Genomic DNA, 18,109 nt, shown 5'->3' on the forward strand with positions numbered 1-18,109 from the left:
TCTCCTCTTGTCCTTGCGTTATACACTCCTGGAAATGGAAAAAAGAACACATTGACACCGGTGTGTCAGACCCACCATACTTGCTCCGGACACTGCGAGAGGGCTGTACAAGCAATGATCACACGCACGGCACAGCGGACACACCAGGAACCGCGCTGTTGGCCGTCGAATGGCGCTAGCTACGCAGCATTTGTGCACCGCCGCCGTCAGTGTCAGCCAGTTTGCCGTGGCATACGGAGCTCCATCGCAGTCTTTAACACTGGTAGCATGCCGCGACAGCGTGGACGACAACCGTATGTGCAGTTGACGGACTTTGAGCGAGGGCGTATAGTGAGCATGCGGGAGGCCGGGTGGACGTACCGCCGAATTGTTCAACGCGTGGGGCGTGAGGTCTTTACAATACATCGATGTTGTCGCCAGTGGTCGGCGGAAGGTGCACGTGCCCGTAGACCTGGGACCGGACCGCAGCGACGCACGAATGCACGCCAAGACCGTAGGATCCTACGCAGTGCCGTAGGGGACCGCACCGCCACTTCCCAGCAAATTAGGGATACTGTTGCTCCTGGGGTATCGGCGAGGACCATTCGCAACCGTCTCCATGAAGCTGGGCTACGGTCCCGCACACCGTTAGGCCGTCTTCCGCTCACGCCCCAACATCTTGCAGCCCGCCTCCAGTGGTGTCGCGACAGGCGTGAATGGAGGGAGGAATGGAGACGTGTCGTCTTCAGCGATGAGAGTCGCTTCTGCCTTGGTGCCAATGATGGTCGTATGCGTGTTTGGCGCCGTGCAGGTGAGCGCCACAATCAGGACTGCATACTACCGAGGCACACAGGGCCAACACCCGGCATCATGGTGTGGGGAGCGATCTCCTACACTGGCCGTACACCTCTGGTGATCGTCGAGGGGACACTGAATAGTGCACGGTACATCCAAACCGTCATCGAACCCATCGTTCTACCATTCCTAGACCGGCAAGGGAACTTGCTGTTCCAACAGGACAATGCACGTCCGCATGTATCCCGTGCCACCCAATGTGCTCTAGAAGGTGTAAGTCAACTACCCTGGCCAGCAAGATCTCCGGATCTGTCCCCCATTGGGTATGTTTGGGACTGGATGAAGCGTCGTCTCACGCGGTCTGCACGTCCAGCACGAACGCTGGTCCAACTGAGGCGCCAGGTGGAAATGGCATGGCAAGCCGTTCCACAGGACTACATCCAGCATCTCTACGATCGTCTCCATGGGAGAATAGCAGCCTGCATTGCTGCGAAAGGTGGATATACACTTTACTAGTGCCGACATTGTGCATGCTCTGTTGCCTGTGTCTATGTGCCTGTGGGTCTGTCAGTGTGATCATGTGATGTATCTGACCCCAGGAATGTGTCAATAAAGTTTCCCCTTTCTGGGACAATGAATTCACGGTGTTCTTATTTCAATTTCTAGGAGTGTACTGAAAAGTAGAGGTATTAGCAGAAAACAGCGGAAAATACAGCGTCACAGACAAAAATCAAGAGTGTCTAAAGAATAGGCGATCACCTTAAGCAGCCTCATGATAAACTTCTGCTTGGTAAAAGTTTCCTGCGGAATGCAACTTAGTGATTGCTTAGGAAAAACTAACGGCCTGAAAACTGGTGCGTGGAAAATTAGAACGAACAAAGTCTCCAGCCATAAAATTCTGTGAAGAAAGAGGTTGAACAGCTTAATTTTGATTTACTAAGTGAAATTAAATATAAAGACGAGTAAGACTTCTAGGAGTCGACTACACAAAAATTAACAATAGCGGCATGTGTGACGGGTATGACAAGCGTTCCTAAGCAATGCCGTAGCATGCAACCTTAGGTTATTATTAGCGACTCAATGACTGAATGAATCTTCTCTGGTTATTAATGAAGTCAGCACAAGCCACTACTGTACTTGTTTACGCGTCCACTTTACTAGCCAAACAAAGAAACTAGAATGCTATCAAATTTTGATTCAAGAATGAAACAGAAGTTTCTGAAAGTGTGTGTCTAGAGGCTAGCATGTATGGGAACGTATGTAGACCATAGGCAAACCGGAGTAGGAGACACTGGAATAATGAGAATTGTAGAGTTATTAGGGGTTGTTCGACAGCAATAAACGTACAAAGATTTTAATGAATATGTTCCACTAGGAACAACCTAGGAAAGGAGGCTATGTATACTTCAGCTAGAAGGAGGTTGCAGTATATGTTCTCAGGAATCAGAATCACTAAAATTAACATTCCAAAAATAAGTGTATAGTGAACAATTTTTCGAGCACAAAAAGTTTAAAATACCATTATCACAGTCCAGAGGTCCTTACGCATTATTTGTGGTAGATATGAAGAGACTGGAACAGCAGCACAAGACAGATAATGCGAGTAAATAACATTACACCACTTCTGATACCTGAAACAAAATTTTTATTGAGATGTTACCAAATGGTCCAAATGGCTCTGAGCACTATGGGACTTACCATCTGAGGTCATCAGTCCCCTAGAACTTAGAACTACTTAAACCTAACTAACCTAAAGACATCACACACATCCATGCCCGAGGCAGGATTCGAACCTGAGACCGTAGCGTCGCAGACTGTAGCGCCTAGAACCACACGGCCACTCCGGCCGGTTGAGATGTTACCGATGCAAGTTTTTTCCTCATGCGATTTATGAATAAATGTGTAGTATAAAGAATTGAAGTAGTAGAGAAAGCTACCTACATTTTCTGTAGTTCTTGTTCGCCTACTGAAATGTCGATTCAATTGTTAATATTAATGACTGTTTGCATAACGTGCGCGACCGACGAAATTTCTTAAGTGGCGCAGCTATTAACTGACTCGTTTACAATGAACCGTTATCGTTGTATCTCTGATACGCAAAGCAGTAGCATGAAAACTAAAACATAATTAAGGTGTAAGTAGGCCAAAACGGTAATGAATTTAGACACGGACTACAACGGCTAAATTACTTATTTAAAACAGCCCATCAAATCTGGTAAACGACGTGATTACGTTCACCATTATGCTCGTCAATTTAGATTCTCCGTCAAAGAATTACCGAATTTGAAATAAGTTACGTGGAGATTAAACCTGGCGCCTTTTCATACCCTTCTAACAACCCTGTATGAGTCTACTCAGAGAACCAGGGCATAACTCATTTAATAAAATGTATGGGCGAGTGATCTTGCTGAACTTAAAATACAGCTAGTGGATACAATGGTGCACATTTGATTACATCAGATGCTCCACGGTATGAAGAAACAATCGGCGTTGAGTTTATTGCGAAACCTTTGATACACGACAGGTTCCACAAAGAGTTTACAGCCGTATCCAAAATGTTTGAGGATAGAACGGGTAGTCTGCAGATGGAAGTGGGCCGCGCGACCGGCACCGAGGGGCGACCGAAGGCGCCGAGGCCATAGAGACGTCGAAGTACGAGGAGTTCCGACGGCACTGGCGGCCCCTGTAGGCCGGGCCACGTCGGCGTCGCGAGGGCGGAGCCCGACGTGACGCCACAACAGCCGCCACCTGTGGTCGCGGCATAACACGCTCGTTAGCCGCTTGAGCAATTTCAAACGAGTGGGCAAGGCGGAGAATCTTTTCCAAGGAGGGTTTGTCGGGTTTCAACGCCGCAGTACGGACCTCAGGGTCGGGAGCCAGCTGAACCACCACATCCAGGATCAGGGAGTCCGCATACGAAGCCTTACACTGCTGATTGGCGAACGTAAAATCGCATCGACGGCTGAGACCCTGCAAGTCCGTGACCAGGGAACGATACGATTGACCAGCCTGTTTATGGTACTGGTCGAACTCCAGCTCAGAGGCGACTACATGGTAGCGTTGGGAATAATAGTTTGTCAGCAAAAGGCGGACCCCCTGGAAAGAGAGAGCCACAGGATCCGACAAGTGTGCCAACTTGTGGAGAAGAAAGAACGTGTCCGGAGAGGCCCACGACAAAAACAACGACCGCTGCAAGGAGTCGTTCGTGACTTGAAAAGCCATGAAATGTGGAAGCGGGAAAGCATCGGTCACCCGTGGACTCTGAAGCTGGTGTGGAAACGCGTCCCGGGCATCGACTTTGTCCGTTAGCAACTGCGGCGACTTTTGTAAGATGTCTAACTGTAGTTGCCGCTGCTGCATGAGCTGCTGCTGTTGCTCCAGCAGACAGACCAACTTCGCCTCCATCCCATCCTCATCAGCAAAATGTTGTAACTGCATCCAGGACGGTCACAGGGTAGCAACGACGGAAAGCGCGGCGGGACCCGCAAACAGCAACACGACCGGAGAGGACGGACACCATCAACAAAGGACAGAACGAATACAACAAGATCGAACAACGGAGTCACAAAGAAACAAACACATCCACTCGTACACAGAACAAGGATGTAAGCTGTCTAGCGCAAAGCGAGGTGTAAACCGAAGTACGCAAGATTAGACTGGCTGGCTGAGCTTTTTTTTTCTTTATTGTGATTTTATTCCTCTGTCCCATATCGGCAGGGGAGGGCTGTCAGCGGCACAATCCGCCGCTCTTCAGCCGAGTGACATACATACATAAGGAGATAAAAAAGGGGAACATAAAACAGAGTAAGGGGAAAAAATTGGGGTAAAAATACACTGACATGGAGACATTCATGGGGGACAGTTAAAAAAGTCACCAGAAAGTTTTCTGGCTGAGCGCGAGGCAGGCGCTTATGGGTCTTCGACGTCCATGACGTTTGGCGTGGATTCAAATTCTGCGGCGCGCGGTACCAGACCAGTCAGATATAGAAAACATGACATTCATGCCCTTCTGAGGACTTTTTTGATGTAATGTAAGCTGCATGAAAGTGATTATATTCATCTAACTAACGTTATTCTCTGAATTTTAATCCTAACACTATGCACTGGTCTGTAAACTAAATTACCATTATGCCAGATATGTTGTCAGGCCGTAGAAACTTAGGGCTACGTGGAGCTGTGCTCTCCTATAACCATGGTTCGGTAGTTTTGGTAAATGGCGTACTAAATGGAGGTTTACCAGTAGTATCGGTACAGAAAGAAACCTAAATGAGTGTGTAAGAGAGTGACTACGAGTTGACAACTTCTTTTTGATTTTTTGTTTGTTTGCTTGCTTGTTTGTTTTGTACATTATTAGAACTGCAAATCCGTTGTAGTAGCGATTCCACATTTTATATCTTTACAGAATACGAATTGCGTTTTACAAGTAATAAAAATAGCTATTCGTGTAACTTCTGTGCTTCTGTGTAAGCAAAGCAATTACTTTTGATGCAGGTACAGTTTACGTGCACATATATAAAAGCATGTATATTTAATTCTTGTTGTTTTGTACTCAATAGAGCGTTCTTCATCATGATCAAAGACAGTTTCCTGTTATTATCCATATACATGCGAAAGTTGTTTATGAATAACAGAGAAATTTTTTATATAAGTTCGACGAAGTATTGAAGAAATGTTTTCTGTATAATTTTATCATTTTTGAGGAGGAAATTTAGTTTTCAAGCACGAAAAATTTGTATTGTTTTCCTTATTTTTAGTGCAACCGCCGTCTGTTTCACTTTACAAATCAACGATTTTCGAAAAAAGTGTGAATTAATCATTGACAGTTCCAATTTTGCTATAAATATTGATTATTATTAAGTAACAACATGGTTCAAATGGCTCTGAACACTATGGGACTTAACTTCTGAGGTCATCAGTCCCCTAGAACTTAGAACTACTTAAACCTAACTAACCTAAGGACATCACACACATCCATACCCGAGGCAGGATTCGAACCTGTGACCGTAGCGGTCGCGCGGTTCCCGACTGTAGCACCAAGAACCGTTCGGCCACCCAGGCCACTCCCTTAAGTAACAGACAGGAGGATAATGATGTAGAACAAAAATGTGCCGTAGGCTACCTGACCTTTTAACGCCATCACTCAGTTTCTAGACGTTCGACGCTTCAGGTTTTTAGGAGAATCAAGGAAGACACTGATCACATATGTAAAAAAAGCTGTAGTTATGAGGCAATGCCCGATAGTTATGAACAAACTATACCATCTCTCCTGTTTCTGGATATAATTTAATTTTTCATTAATTGGTTGAAAAATAATCTTTAAACTTGACTAAAACAAACATTACTATAATCGCTTCTATATGAGATTAATTCTTGAAATGTAAATAATGTTTTTCAGTTATAGAACGAGATTTTGTTTTCAAATGGTTCAAAAGCCCCTGAACACTATGGGATTTAACTTCTGAGGTCATCAGTCCCCTAGAACTTAGAACTACTGAAACCTAACTAACCCAAGGACATCACACACATCCATGCCCAAGGCAGGATTCGAACCTGCGACTGTCGATTAGATTAGATTAGATTAGATTAATACTTGTTCCATAGATCATGAATACGACACTTCGTAATGATGTGGAACGTGTCAGGTTAATGAAAGATGTCTGTACAAGATATTACATTACACAAAATATTGCATGAAACTAATGCTTAAGTTAGTTTTTGAAACTAGTCTTTGCCTCTGTTGTCTCTTCTGCTATAAGGACATGCCCATACCAACGTAGGCGGCTTTCTCTCATTTTGTCTGCTAGTCGTGCAACACCGTATAGCCTGCGAACTTCATTATTTGTGACATCATGCAATGTTAGTCCCAATGTCCACGTATGCATTGTCGTCTCCATGACAGCAAGTCTTTGCTCTACTTCCTTTGTTGAAGGTCAGCATTCAGCCACATACAGTGCAACTGGACGGATTGCCGATCGGTATACTTTTGAATTAAGCCTGTTTGGAATTTTCTTGTCGCATAGTACTCCAGTAACGGAACGCCATTTGAGCCACGCGCTGCTGTGGCGGTTGGAGATTTCTGCACTGAGATTTCCATCGACAGCAACTGTCGAACCCTGGCACTTGTAAAATTTTGCATTGCTTTGAAATATTGCATTTTTATAGGAAATGGGTAAGGCAATATATACATGCTGATAGAAAGGAGTGATAAGCACAAGGCATAAGAATTGGTAGAGCATTGCTCTGACAATAATGTAATTGTTACCATGTGGCGTGTGCTATTAGATGGTAGGCGAGTACAAGCACTGTGCAAGATGTGTCCCTTGTAGTCTAAGTGTTAGATTCTCACGGTCTTCACCAGACATCCGTTGTGTATCAAAATGGTACCAAACCTAATCTGGAAGTATTTTACAAAGAAACGTAGCAATGGTTCATTTACTTTGAAAGATTGAACATGTCTGCCATTTGTTGAAATAATAAGAGGACGGAAGTTATAGTAATAGAAGTAAATTAAAAACTTAACAACAATTAATTCGTAGCCGGCCGCGGTGGTCTCGCGGTTCTAGGCGCGCAGTCCGGAACCGTGCGACTGCTACGGTCGCAGGTTCGAATCCTGCCTCGGGCATGGATGTGTGTGATGTCCTTAGGTTAGATAGTTTTAAGTAGTTCTAAGTTCTAGGGGACTGATGACCACAGCAGTTGAGTCCCATAGTGCTCAGAGCCATTTGAACCATTTGAATTAATTCATAGTTTGCAATAAAAATAGAAAGTATCTGATCAGCTGCCCTTATGTATATAACATGCCTTTATTTGCTTCTAGCCATCGAAACCGGACAAATTAAGATGGGAGAAAGAGTTTTCCAACCTCAGTTTTCATTCTTCAGCACTGACAATTTTTAGTTCTCAGACAGCGTTATGATCCCCGATTACAACATAATCTTTGAGCGAAGTTTCAAAATATTTGGTGTTTTTTTGTACATTACTGGCCATTAAAATTGCTACACTAAGAAGAAATGCAGTTGATAAACGGGTATTCATTGGACAAATACATTACACTAGAACTGATATGTGATTACATTTTCACGAAATTTGGGTGCATAGATCCTGAGAAATCAGTACCCAAAACAACCACGTCTGGCCGTAATAACGGCCTTGATAAGCCTGGGCATAGAGTCAAACAGAGTTTGGATGGCGTGTACAGGTACAGCTGCCCATGCAGCTTCAACACAATACCACAGTTCATCAAGAGTAGTGACTGGCGTATTGTGACGAGCCAGTTGCTCGGCCACCATTGACCAGACGTTTTCAATTGGTAAGCGATATGGAGAATGTGCTGACCAGGGCAGCAGTCGAGCATTTTCTGTATGCAGAAAGACCCGTACAAACCTGCAAAATGCGGTCGTTCATTATCCTGCTGAAATGTAGGCCTTCGCAGGTATCGAATGAAGGGCAGAGCCACGGGTTGTAACACATCTGAAATGTAACGTCCACTGTTCAAAGTGCCGTCAATGCGCAGAAGAGGTGATAGAGACGTGTAACCAATGGCACTACATACCATCACGCCGGGTGATACGCCAGCATGACGATGACGAATACACGCTTTCAATGTGCGTTCACCGCGATGTCGCCAAACACGGATGCGACCATCACGATGCTGTAAACAGAACCTGGATTCATCCGAAAAAATGACGTTTTGCCATTCGTTCACCCAGGTTCGTCGTTGAGTACACCATCGCAGGCGCTCCTGTCTCTGATGCAGCGTCAAGGGTAACCGCAGCCACGGTCTCCGACCTGATAGTCCATGCTGCTGCAAACGTCGTCGAACTGTTCGTGCAGATGGTTGTCGTCTTGCAAACGTCTGCTTCTGTTGACTCAGGGATCGAGACGTGGCTGCACGATTCGTTACAGCCATGCGGATAAGAAGCCTGTCTTCTCGACCGCTAGTGATGCGAGGCCGTTGGGATTCAGCACGGTGTTCCGTGTTACCCTCCTGAACCCACCGATTCCATATTATGCTAACACTCATTGGATCTCAACCAACGCGAGCAGGAATGTCGCGATACGATAAACCGCAATGCCGATAGGCTACAATCAAAGTCGGAAACGTGATGGTACACATTTCTCCTCCTTACACGAGGCATAACAACAACGTTTCACCAGGCAACAGCGGTCAACTGCTGTATGTGTATGAGGAATCGGTTGGAAACTTTCATCATGTCAGCACATTGTAGGTGTCGCCATCGATGCCAACCTTGTGTGAATGCTCTGAAAAGCTAATGATTTGCATATCACAGCATCTTCTTCCTGTCGATTAAATTTCGCGTTTGTAGCACGTCATCTTCGTGGTGTAGCAATTTTAATGACCAGTAGTGTAAGTAGGCCGATGAAAAGAGGAGGTGTATGTGCGCTCTGTAGCGCGGTGGTGCGTGTGTTGCAGGGGCAGCCCGCCGCCGGTGGTGGTGAAGGGTGGCGGCGAGCGCGCGGGCGACCGCAGCTGCTCGTACAGCAGCGTGCAGCAGTACGTGGACTCGCTGCCCGTGGAGCTGGATGCGCCCGGCTCGCTGCTCAGCCTGCACTCGCTGGGCCGCGACCGCGCCGCCTCCGCCGCCCCCTCCGCCCACAGCGGCAGCCCCCGCACCGCCGCCGCCTCTGCCGGGGGGCCCGCCGCCAGCTTCTCCATGGAGGACCTGCTCTTCCTCGACTGAGCTTCTTCTGCCGTCCGCCGCTGCCGCTGCTGCTGCTGCTGCCGCTCATCCCTCTCCACTTTGCTTTGCCACCATATTCACGCTACCACTGGTTCCCTATTGTACCATTTTCCGCTCGTGTGCGAAGTACTTGTTCCCGTTTGCTACGCCTCCTTTTTCTCTTAGCCCACGTAATTTAGCGTGCACGGAAGAAGAATAAATACTAAAAGCGATTTTTTTCCGGAAAGCTTACAGAATTTGTTTTCTCGAACAGTAAATATATCTTGAGAATTCTGCTTTGAGCGAAAGACATCATTTGTTTTTCTTTCCATACCTATACACATTTCTGTGGTATTGCACCGTACTCAGTGAGGATCTCTGTATTTTACTTAAGAGAGCGTTTTGTTCACATCCAGATAATTACTCCGCAGTTCACACTTACGTATTTGGCAGAGGATGCGTACAAACACTGACCGAAAAGTACATCCGTCAACTTTACGGTCAACTAATATGCTTGGAAAAACTAAAGAATAACATACATCGACATGTCTCCACCATTCTGTTCCGTTCTGTTTCTTTTGTTACTGTACTGAAGAAGACAAACAGGAACAAGGCAATATTAACAATAGTCCATGTGAAATCTGAATTAAAACTGGAGCCTTTTCCAGTTCATAACGGAGTTGGTACAGCAGCCAGTATGTCTATTTGAAGAAACAAGCAGTTTTGGTTACAGTGTTAATTTTTTTAAATTATTTCCCAATGACGATTTTCACCTTTATTTATGCATCTACAGATTGGCTGTTATTTGGTAGCTATGGGTGGGATACCACGCAAAAAATATCCCAGCAGGTAAATGTCCAAGCCTTAAAAACACTGCACGACGTCCTTATAACGGGTTGTGGTGCAGTCTACCGAAAGACGTCAGGCCTACATTAAAACTTTACATCACAAATATGCCGGAGGTGCAGTTCACATTTTGGTCGCACACATCATATTTGCTTAAAACCAGTTCACATCCAGTGTGATGCGAGCAACCAGAAGATGCTCTACACCGCCGGTGTTTCTATAACGTAAAACTTTACTGTAGACCTTGTCGCATTTTGTTTGCGTTGGAGTAGGCCACATGCCTTAATAAGGACACCACGTAGTGTTTTTAAGGCTTGGGGATTTTCTTGCTGGGGTATTTCATGCGCAGTAGCCCACGTACTCAGCGCTACCAAATGTCAGCCACGCCGGAGATGAAACACATCATTGGGAAATAATAAAAAACCCTGCAACTAGGACGGCTTGTTTTTCCATAATAAAAATTGAGGCTTCGAATGTAAACACAATCTTTCTCGTCAGCGGATGACTGTACGCTGGGAGCGCTGTCTTTTTTTTTACAGTGGAGCTGAAGTTTGTGGCTGGTTTTGTGATGTCGCTTACAGTTCTAACTTCTGTTGGCGGTGACGTAGGCCCGAGGATGGGATTTCCATGCACAAATACCGAAAATCAGTAATGCGGCGCTAAGCTCCTCCTTCCACCACCTAATCCGTTTGAGGGGCCGACGTAAGAGATGGTTTTTCATTGTTCGTACTTTTAAATCTGATCTGATGCTGTGTAAACAGCAACAAGATTTGACACAAAGATGCCACCCTGAAAATCTTCGATGCCGTAACAAAATATACCGTTAAGTAAAATGAAGGATGTTGAAATATCATCGAAGGATGCAGGGGCATACTTAGCATCTGAGCCTAGGGAGGAGGGGTGGCAACAACAGTTCGTTTTCGTTTTGTTCTGAACGACAATATAGTTTTGAAATTGCTTGGCAGATGCCTCTAGCTACACTAACTATTAGTATTCATTAATTTTTTTTTCTTCGAACATAGTGAATTTATCTGCCCATGTTGTTTGGTGGGACAGGATTCGGGTTCGGTTTCAGAAAGCATTTTTGTAGGGTCAGGGAGAAGGGACAGGTGTCCTTGCTGCTCATCACTGGGATCTTTCTTGTATGAATGAACAGAGAAAATCGAGAAATCATGTTTTGATCAAGGCAGAAATCTCAACAACGGAAAAGATTTGAGAATGAATCCGATTACTTCGTAGTGTATCTGGAAATGCCCTTTAGGCAGTTACTCTTAAGGACTTCTGTAACAGTGACCCCCTGCTGCCCGAGGACTGCAACTCGCATACCACTCACCTGCAGTGTTTGCTGAGCGAGCACCTCGACAACTACAGCGTACGCTTCCTGCTCTACATTTGCAATAGTTGCTGCACGAACACGAAAAAAAATTCGACTTTCCCACGCATATCAAGGCGTTGGCCTTTCCAGCGGTATTGCCGTCACTACTGCGATTAAAGATGGCCGCCTTTCACTTGACAGATACCACACACCGTCTGTAAGAAGACCCTGGGCGACGTGACAGAGTAACTGAATCAATAGAAATCGATGTAAACAGACTGATATGTAATGTTTTCCAGTCGCTACCAATTTCAGCCAGCAAAGAACAGTGTCCACTACGTACAGCATCTCATTGAATAAGAGTTTTTCTTTCCCAGTCACCCAAATTATTCAGTCAGCAAGACTCTGCGGGCGCTTCTCCTTTCGCAGACGTAGGTGGCCTAAACACTGTGTCACCTGCTAACCTAACGCTGGCAACTACCAAAAAACAACTAAAATCGGTCGATCTGATTAGCTTTTCATAGATGCGGCTACTCCTATCAGCCACCTCGAATAGAATTTCCGTAGAGTATGCGTATACTAGCTGCACGTACTCCTGTTGACTCCACCCTACTAGTCTAGAAGTGCCGAACGTGAACACGGACGGAGAAACATCATAGAGAACAATAAAGACTTTCATTACGCAGTACCTCGTATCGCAAACATCAGGCGTTAACTTTTTAGCGTTTGTTTTTTAATTTCAGTTAAGGACATTTTTATTATATTATCAAACTTACATTATTATTACTGTTGACAGGTCATAGTACAGTGGCAGAGTTAAGTAACTGAAATAACTACTTTTCTGGTAGTAGTCACAGTTTATTTTATTTTCACTTCGCATTTCAGAAATTGAATCCTCTCTCATCAGGTCGATTCATATGAGTTAATACGACATGTTTTTGTTGTGTTTAAATTCAACCGACGATAGATGTTTGGACATCTGAAGTGCGTAGTGGAAATAAATTGTCACTGGTAACTGTAAACCCTTTTCAATCGCTGTTAATAACACCAACGTTAAAGCCTAAAATATATGCATTTAAAAATACAAAGATACGTTTGATAATATTTCTTTATCTTAAGGCCTAAAGCTAGTAACTGACAAGAGCTGGACACACACGTCGGAAGACAGATCACTGAGGCTGTGTGAAATGGAACAGCTATGTCATGTAGATAACTATATATTCTTAGTGTCATGGTGCAGTGCGGAGCTGCTAAAATTGTCCTAGAAACGAACACAAGAAGGCTCTCTGTAGGCCAACAGTAACAACAACCACCTCCACCGACGACGACGACGACGGCGGTTGTGATCACAATTCCCATCAAAAGAGTTATTTCGCGAGGATTTCATATTGATTTCGATATTCTGTGCAAAATCCAGTTATGTAGAGGAAACTAGGTTACGATATGGGAAGAAGGACCTAAAGGTAATTGTCCCATTTGTTCTGTATGTATGCTAACGAGACAGAGTTTCAGTGTTTGAACAGGGTGATTCAAAGTTGCAATCTGAATACTCATAGAGCAGTTGAGTCGCGGATATGCGCTGTTGTGAACTTGCATGAAGTAGGAGTTACTAACTTTACAGCTCTGAAGAGCTCTCGGAAGCTACCGAGAGAGAGAGACACGACTACCTTATTAATGTATATACAAAAGTATGTAGGTAGAAGACAGCATTGTTTCGGATATAGCGTGGTCTGTAAATTTTGAAACGTGATCTTTATTTCTTTGCGAAGCTTAAGCTGCTCATACAGAAAATACGGGCAGGATTAACGAGCAGGCCCATTAGTAAGCTAAGAAATATATTATATAAAAGCAGTAATTGCATCAGTTAACTGTCTCATGGGTTCTTGGCAGAACATTTTATACGTTCTGAATGAAAAAAAAAAGAAAGAGACTGGTGTAATATTCTGCAGTATTTATTATTTTCAAACCAATTGTTGGCGGTTACATCATCGTCAGGTACAAAGATAAACATGCGTCTACGAGAAATTTTTATGGCATCAAACATTTCATAATAGTAGTAAACTACAGAATATCTCAGTTGGCTCCCAAGATGTCAGTTGTTAATTTTTGATTAAAGCGAGAGGGATTATTTCAGTAAAAATGGGATGTAAACTATTTAGGTTAGGTAAGATATGCGGCACATTAAATGCTGAACCACATGATAAATTACAACAATTGCTCTAAGAGGAAAAATATAGTAACAGTTAGAGACATGTTCCAACGGGATGACTGAATAGGATAATCTCGTCCTTAAAACCTCCAGTATTACAAACAGGTACAGCATAACATGTGAGATTAAACGTGCAAATGAAGCAACAGCAATTATACAAAGTAAAATACTTTTAACACTGCAAGTGAAACTCTAGCAACTGAAATGAAGGGAAAAAATGAGGAAACTGAGTGGAAGGGGTAAATTAAAAATCTGAATGAGATTGTTTGTAGTATCTCCAGTTAAAAGTGTCTAGTAACGGAATTACGTCTGATAATTAGTACTATGCATCGACAAGATGACATATGTTCGTTAATTTCCATTATTGCAGGTTGTTAATCTTCCTTTCTTTGTCGATTTTATGTAAGACTTCATGTTATAGCTTGTAACTGTGGCCTTCTCGAAGCGCGCGGTCTGTAACAGTAGTCTCTTCCTTCCCTAATTCTCCATTTTCCATGGTGTTCCTTCAAGCGTGTGGATATTGCCCCACCACACTAGCCTCGATACAATTTGCCACGATTATCAGTGGTTTTGTATATACCATTCTTTTCCAAAGCCGAAGCGCTCTTTTCACCATTTGGCAAAAAAATTTGTGCACATAAAATAATGTTCTGTGGTTCCTGGATTTAAGCTTTGCGACCAGTTGAAGAGAGGCTGTTCGTAAATGTGGAATGATGCACCATTTAGTAAGGGTTTGAGGTGTTGGGTCAAGTAGATAGTACTGAAGAGAAAACACTTCTTGTTTTTGTTTTTTCTGCATTATGGAGTTTGCTAAGGCAGGAGTGTAGCCATTACTTAATGGTATTGTTTGTTTGTGTTTAACTCAGTTTGGAAGTTGTCTTCACTCCTAGCGATGGATATTAGGCGATGTATCATTGGATGATGGGTAGCATGTTGGTGGGTCCTGGGTGTTGAGAATTGAAAGGTATATGTCAGTGGTGGTAGTCTTTCTGTAATTATTGAAAGTATGAACGTGATCATGTGTGTGTACACATGAAGTCTGTGTACAAGAGTATTTGCACCCGATTGTCTCCACACTGTGGGCGTCTATGAAATCACGTGTGGCTGCAGCAAAGTTTATACAGACGAAATGGGAAGGACTATTACAGGACGTATTAAGGGACACGAGTGCCACACGCAGCTGAAAGAAAGTATGAAATCGGCGGTAGCGGGACATCGCGAGAACTGTGGCCTTGACATCGATAACAATAAAGTACATGTGCTGGATAAGGAAACCAAAATATATAGAAGAAAAGTCCTACAAGCAATTGAACTTTCGAAAAATACATGTATCTTCAATAGAGAGGACGGCTACAGTCTTCAGACATCGTGGTTCTCCGCCATCAGGGATGTGAATACGCGGACGCGCCATGCGAGCAATAGAAACAACGCCCAGGAAGCCACCTCTGCAGACAATAATATTTTTGATAAACATTTCCCCTCTCATGCTCTACCCAATGATATGGGACCACCAACAGCAACAGGAGTTTTAAACAATAACTCTTCTTCAGCATACGGGAAAAATTCTGTTTTAACCAGTGACGTTGGCCTTCCAATGGCAGCCACAGAAGTTATATCCAACAACCGCCTTTCGGCATTAGCACGGGAAAACTTCTCTTACTATCCAATGACGCTGGCCCGCCGGCGGTAGCCCAACACTTTAACCCAATAATCCCACTTCTCCAGCACAGGCGCGAGGAAACTTCGCTTTGTAAGAGGAGAGGACCCTGATCTCTGACAGTGCTGAATGTGCTGGGGAAGTAGATCCCAAGAAAGGTTTAGAAACGCCGATTGTTTGAAGAAATATAATTCGGCCTAACAACCCAGAAGATTTTAAATTCAACGTTATCTTGTTCGTGTATCCCCACGAAACGAGTCACCAAATTGTGCAATATGTTGTTCATTTTCCACTAGAACAATTGTTGTAAATTGTCATTTACTTCATTATTAAATGTCACATAATTCATCCAACCTTATATTTTAAATCGCGTTTTTAACGAAATAATTGCTCCTGTATTAGTCAAAAACTATCGATTGTCATGCATGAAACCAAATGAGATACGCTGCAGTTGTACTGTTTTAAAATGTCTGCTCCCAGTAAAATTTCACGGTCACACATATTTGTCTTTGTACCAGATGAGACGTGAAAGATGAAAACCGGTTTGTAAAATAATAAATATTGTAGAAAATTACCTCAGGGTCGCGTGATTTTTCTTTCACAATGTAAAAGTAATAATATTTGGCATGGGAAGATGTTGGGGAAGATCATGTACCGTTACTGTCTCCCGAAAGTGTGTGGAAAGTAACATTTACTTGCATGTGTATTCGTCCATCTTTGCATTTTTTTGCTGTCATCGCCATGTGCATCGTTTAATGCCACATATACAATACAAGGCGTTTCACAGGCTTGTGATTGTATAGGGGACTTAGCACGTAAAGTTGTGGTAAAGAACTCTTCTCAGGAGACGTACCGTTTGGATATAAAATAAGGTAGAAATTCTTCCATTCCCTATGTGGTACACAGCAAACCACTGCTTAACAGTATTGGTTAATGCAAACTTGGTTGCAAGTTTCGATATTATGCTTACTACCTGAGCTCCCATCTTACTCCTCTGTTACTCGCTCCTGTGAACGGGAACGCGTTATGCAGATCTCTCGCGTCCATCTACAAAAGACAACCTGAAGATGCCTAAATAAGGTGAACGCGCCGTTGGAAAAAGAAAACCAAACTAAAACTGCAACCAAGGCTGTTTTTAACCAATGCTATATAAAATAAGTTTGAAGATCAGATCACTTTCAAATCTCTCACTACACGGTACAGGCACAGAGCAGACATTGAGCTCTGACCTTGTGTGTTCTACAGGAGCCCTTGGTATGGGCAATGTTTCGAGTACTCGTCATCGGATTCTCTTGACGCCCTCTTCAAACGCGAGAGTGCAGCGCGTCCGTCGAGCACTGCAGTCAGCAATTAGTTGCGTTCTTCAAACTTACTTCATATCCGAATGGTACACTTCCGGATCAGTGTCCCTCATACAAACTTAATCTACTAAGTACCTTCCATAACTCCTAGAAATCTGTGATGTGAAACACCCTGTGTAAGAAACATTACTGGCAGGAATCGCACCACTTTAAATCCACCAATGATCGCGTCAGATCCAACATAACATTATTAACTGGTGGATCACCAAGCTCTGATATACTAAAAGGACGAGATAGGAACAGACCTTGTTATGTTGTTGACTGTCGCACCCTCTTTAAAGGTATTCGTTTACATAGCAGATTCGCAGGTACCTTACACGAGGAAAAGAATCTACAGCAGTGCAGCATCGCTCAATTTGCTACCTCAGACGCTCGCAGCCAGTCTATGTGGAAAGTTGTACTAACCAAACAGGTCGACGTTTGTCCACTCCGTCTTCAAAATTCCCATGTAAGTGACCTTATCTCATGTCTCTCCTTAATCAGCTTGTGCTACACGCACGTAGAACTAAGAAAAGAAATATAAATGCAACTATACAGAGGAGGAAGTGACCATCGTCCAGTGGTTACCCGCTGTTAATATTTCACAGCCACGCGCCCTGATTCGAGAAAACATGCGTGGTCTATGTTTTCTCCATCAACACAAGAGAGAAGAAAAAACGCCTTTTGTTCTCTCTCTGCAGTTTGTGAGACAATTTACAAAAATGAATGGAATTTAGTTCAAGATGTTCACTTGAATCCAAGGTTTAGTATATTATTTTTCATTGAACAGTGACCTAACACCTGGTTTCTGCTTGCATTGAAGTAGTGCGGTGACGTGCTCAGTTTTATTTACACCCCTCTGCTTACCAGTGGAAAGCTTGATTCGCTTTTCTGCTAGAGTCCAATACAAAAGTATGTAAGCCCAGGCATTCCGCCTAGGTTGTGTGCTAACATTGTTTCATGTACTGTAATGACATTCGCAGTGCGTTGGCGTAAATAATGTCTAAAGATACGGTAGTTAATTCATTAGTATTTAAAAGCTAATTATAGAGGCTGGTTAAGCAATTGGACTGTTTACCAGGAGATGCTGCATATACCTTTTGTACTAGTTTTTACAGTAAACTGAATGAAATATTATTTTCTCAGAAAGACTTCTTGTGTTGTGAAGGACAGTGAATCCGTTTCAGAACTGAATAGTTTTGTCTTGCAAATAGAGCTACGGTATCCACAGTTCAATCCAGAGTAAATTAATAATGAGTTTTTCACTGTTTTGAGACATTGTTTAAT

The 18,109-nt window shown here is 43.6% G+C and overlaps 1 protein-coding gene across 1 annotated transcript in view; it reads left to right on the plus strand.

Moving 5' to 3' along the window:
• LOC126334751 (uncharacterized) overlaps nucleotides 1-17,561 on the plus strand; it is a 475,549-nt gene extending 457,988 nt beyond the window's left edge. The window contains exon 6 of the mRNA XM_049997319.1: nucleotides 9,209-17,561. Within this exon, the coding sequence (XP_049853276.1) occupies nucleotides 9,209-9,476 (268 nt within the window). The 3' untranslated portion in view covers nucleotides 9,477-17,561. The remainder of the gene's footprint in view (nucleotides 1-9,208) is intronic.
• Nucleotides 17,562-18,109: the final 548 nt, after the last annotated feature.

Source organism: Schistocerca gregaria, chromosome 2 (assembly GCF_023897955.1).
Source record: "Schistocerca gregaria isolate iqSchGreg1 chromosome 2, iqSchGreg1.2, whole genome shotgun sequence".
Classification (NCBI taxonomy): domain Eukaryota; kingdom Metazoa; phylum Arthropoda; class Insecta; order Orthoptera; family Acrididae; genus Schistocerca; species Schistocerca gregaria.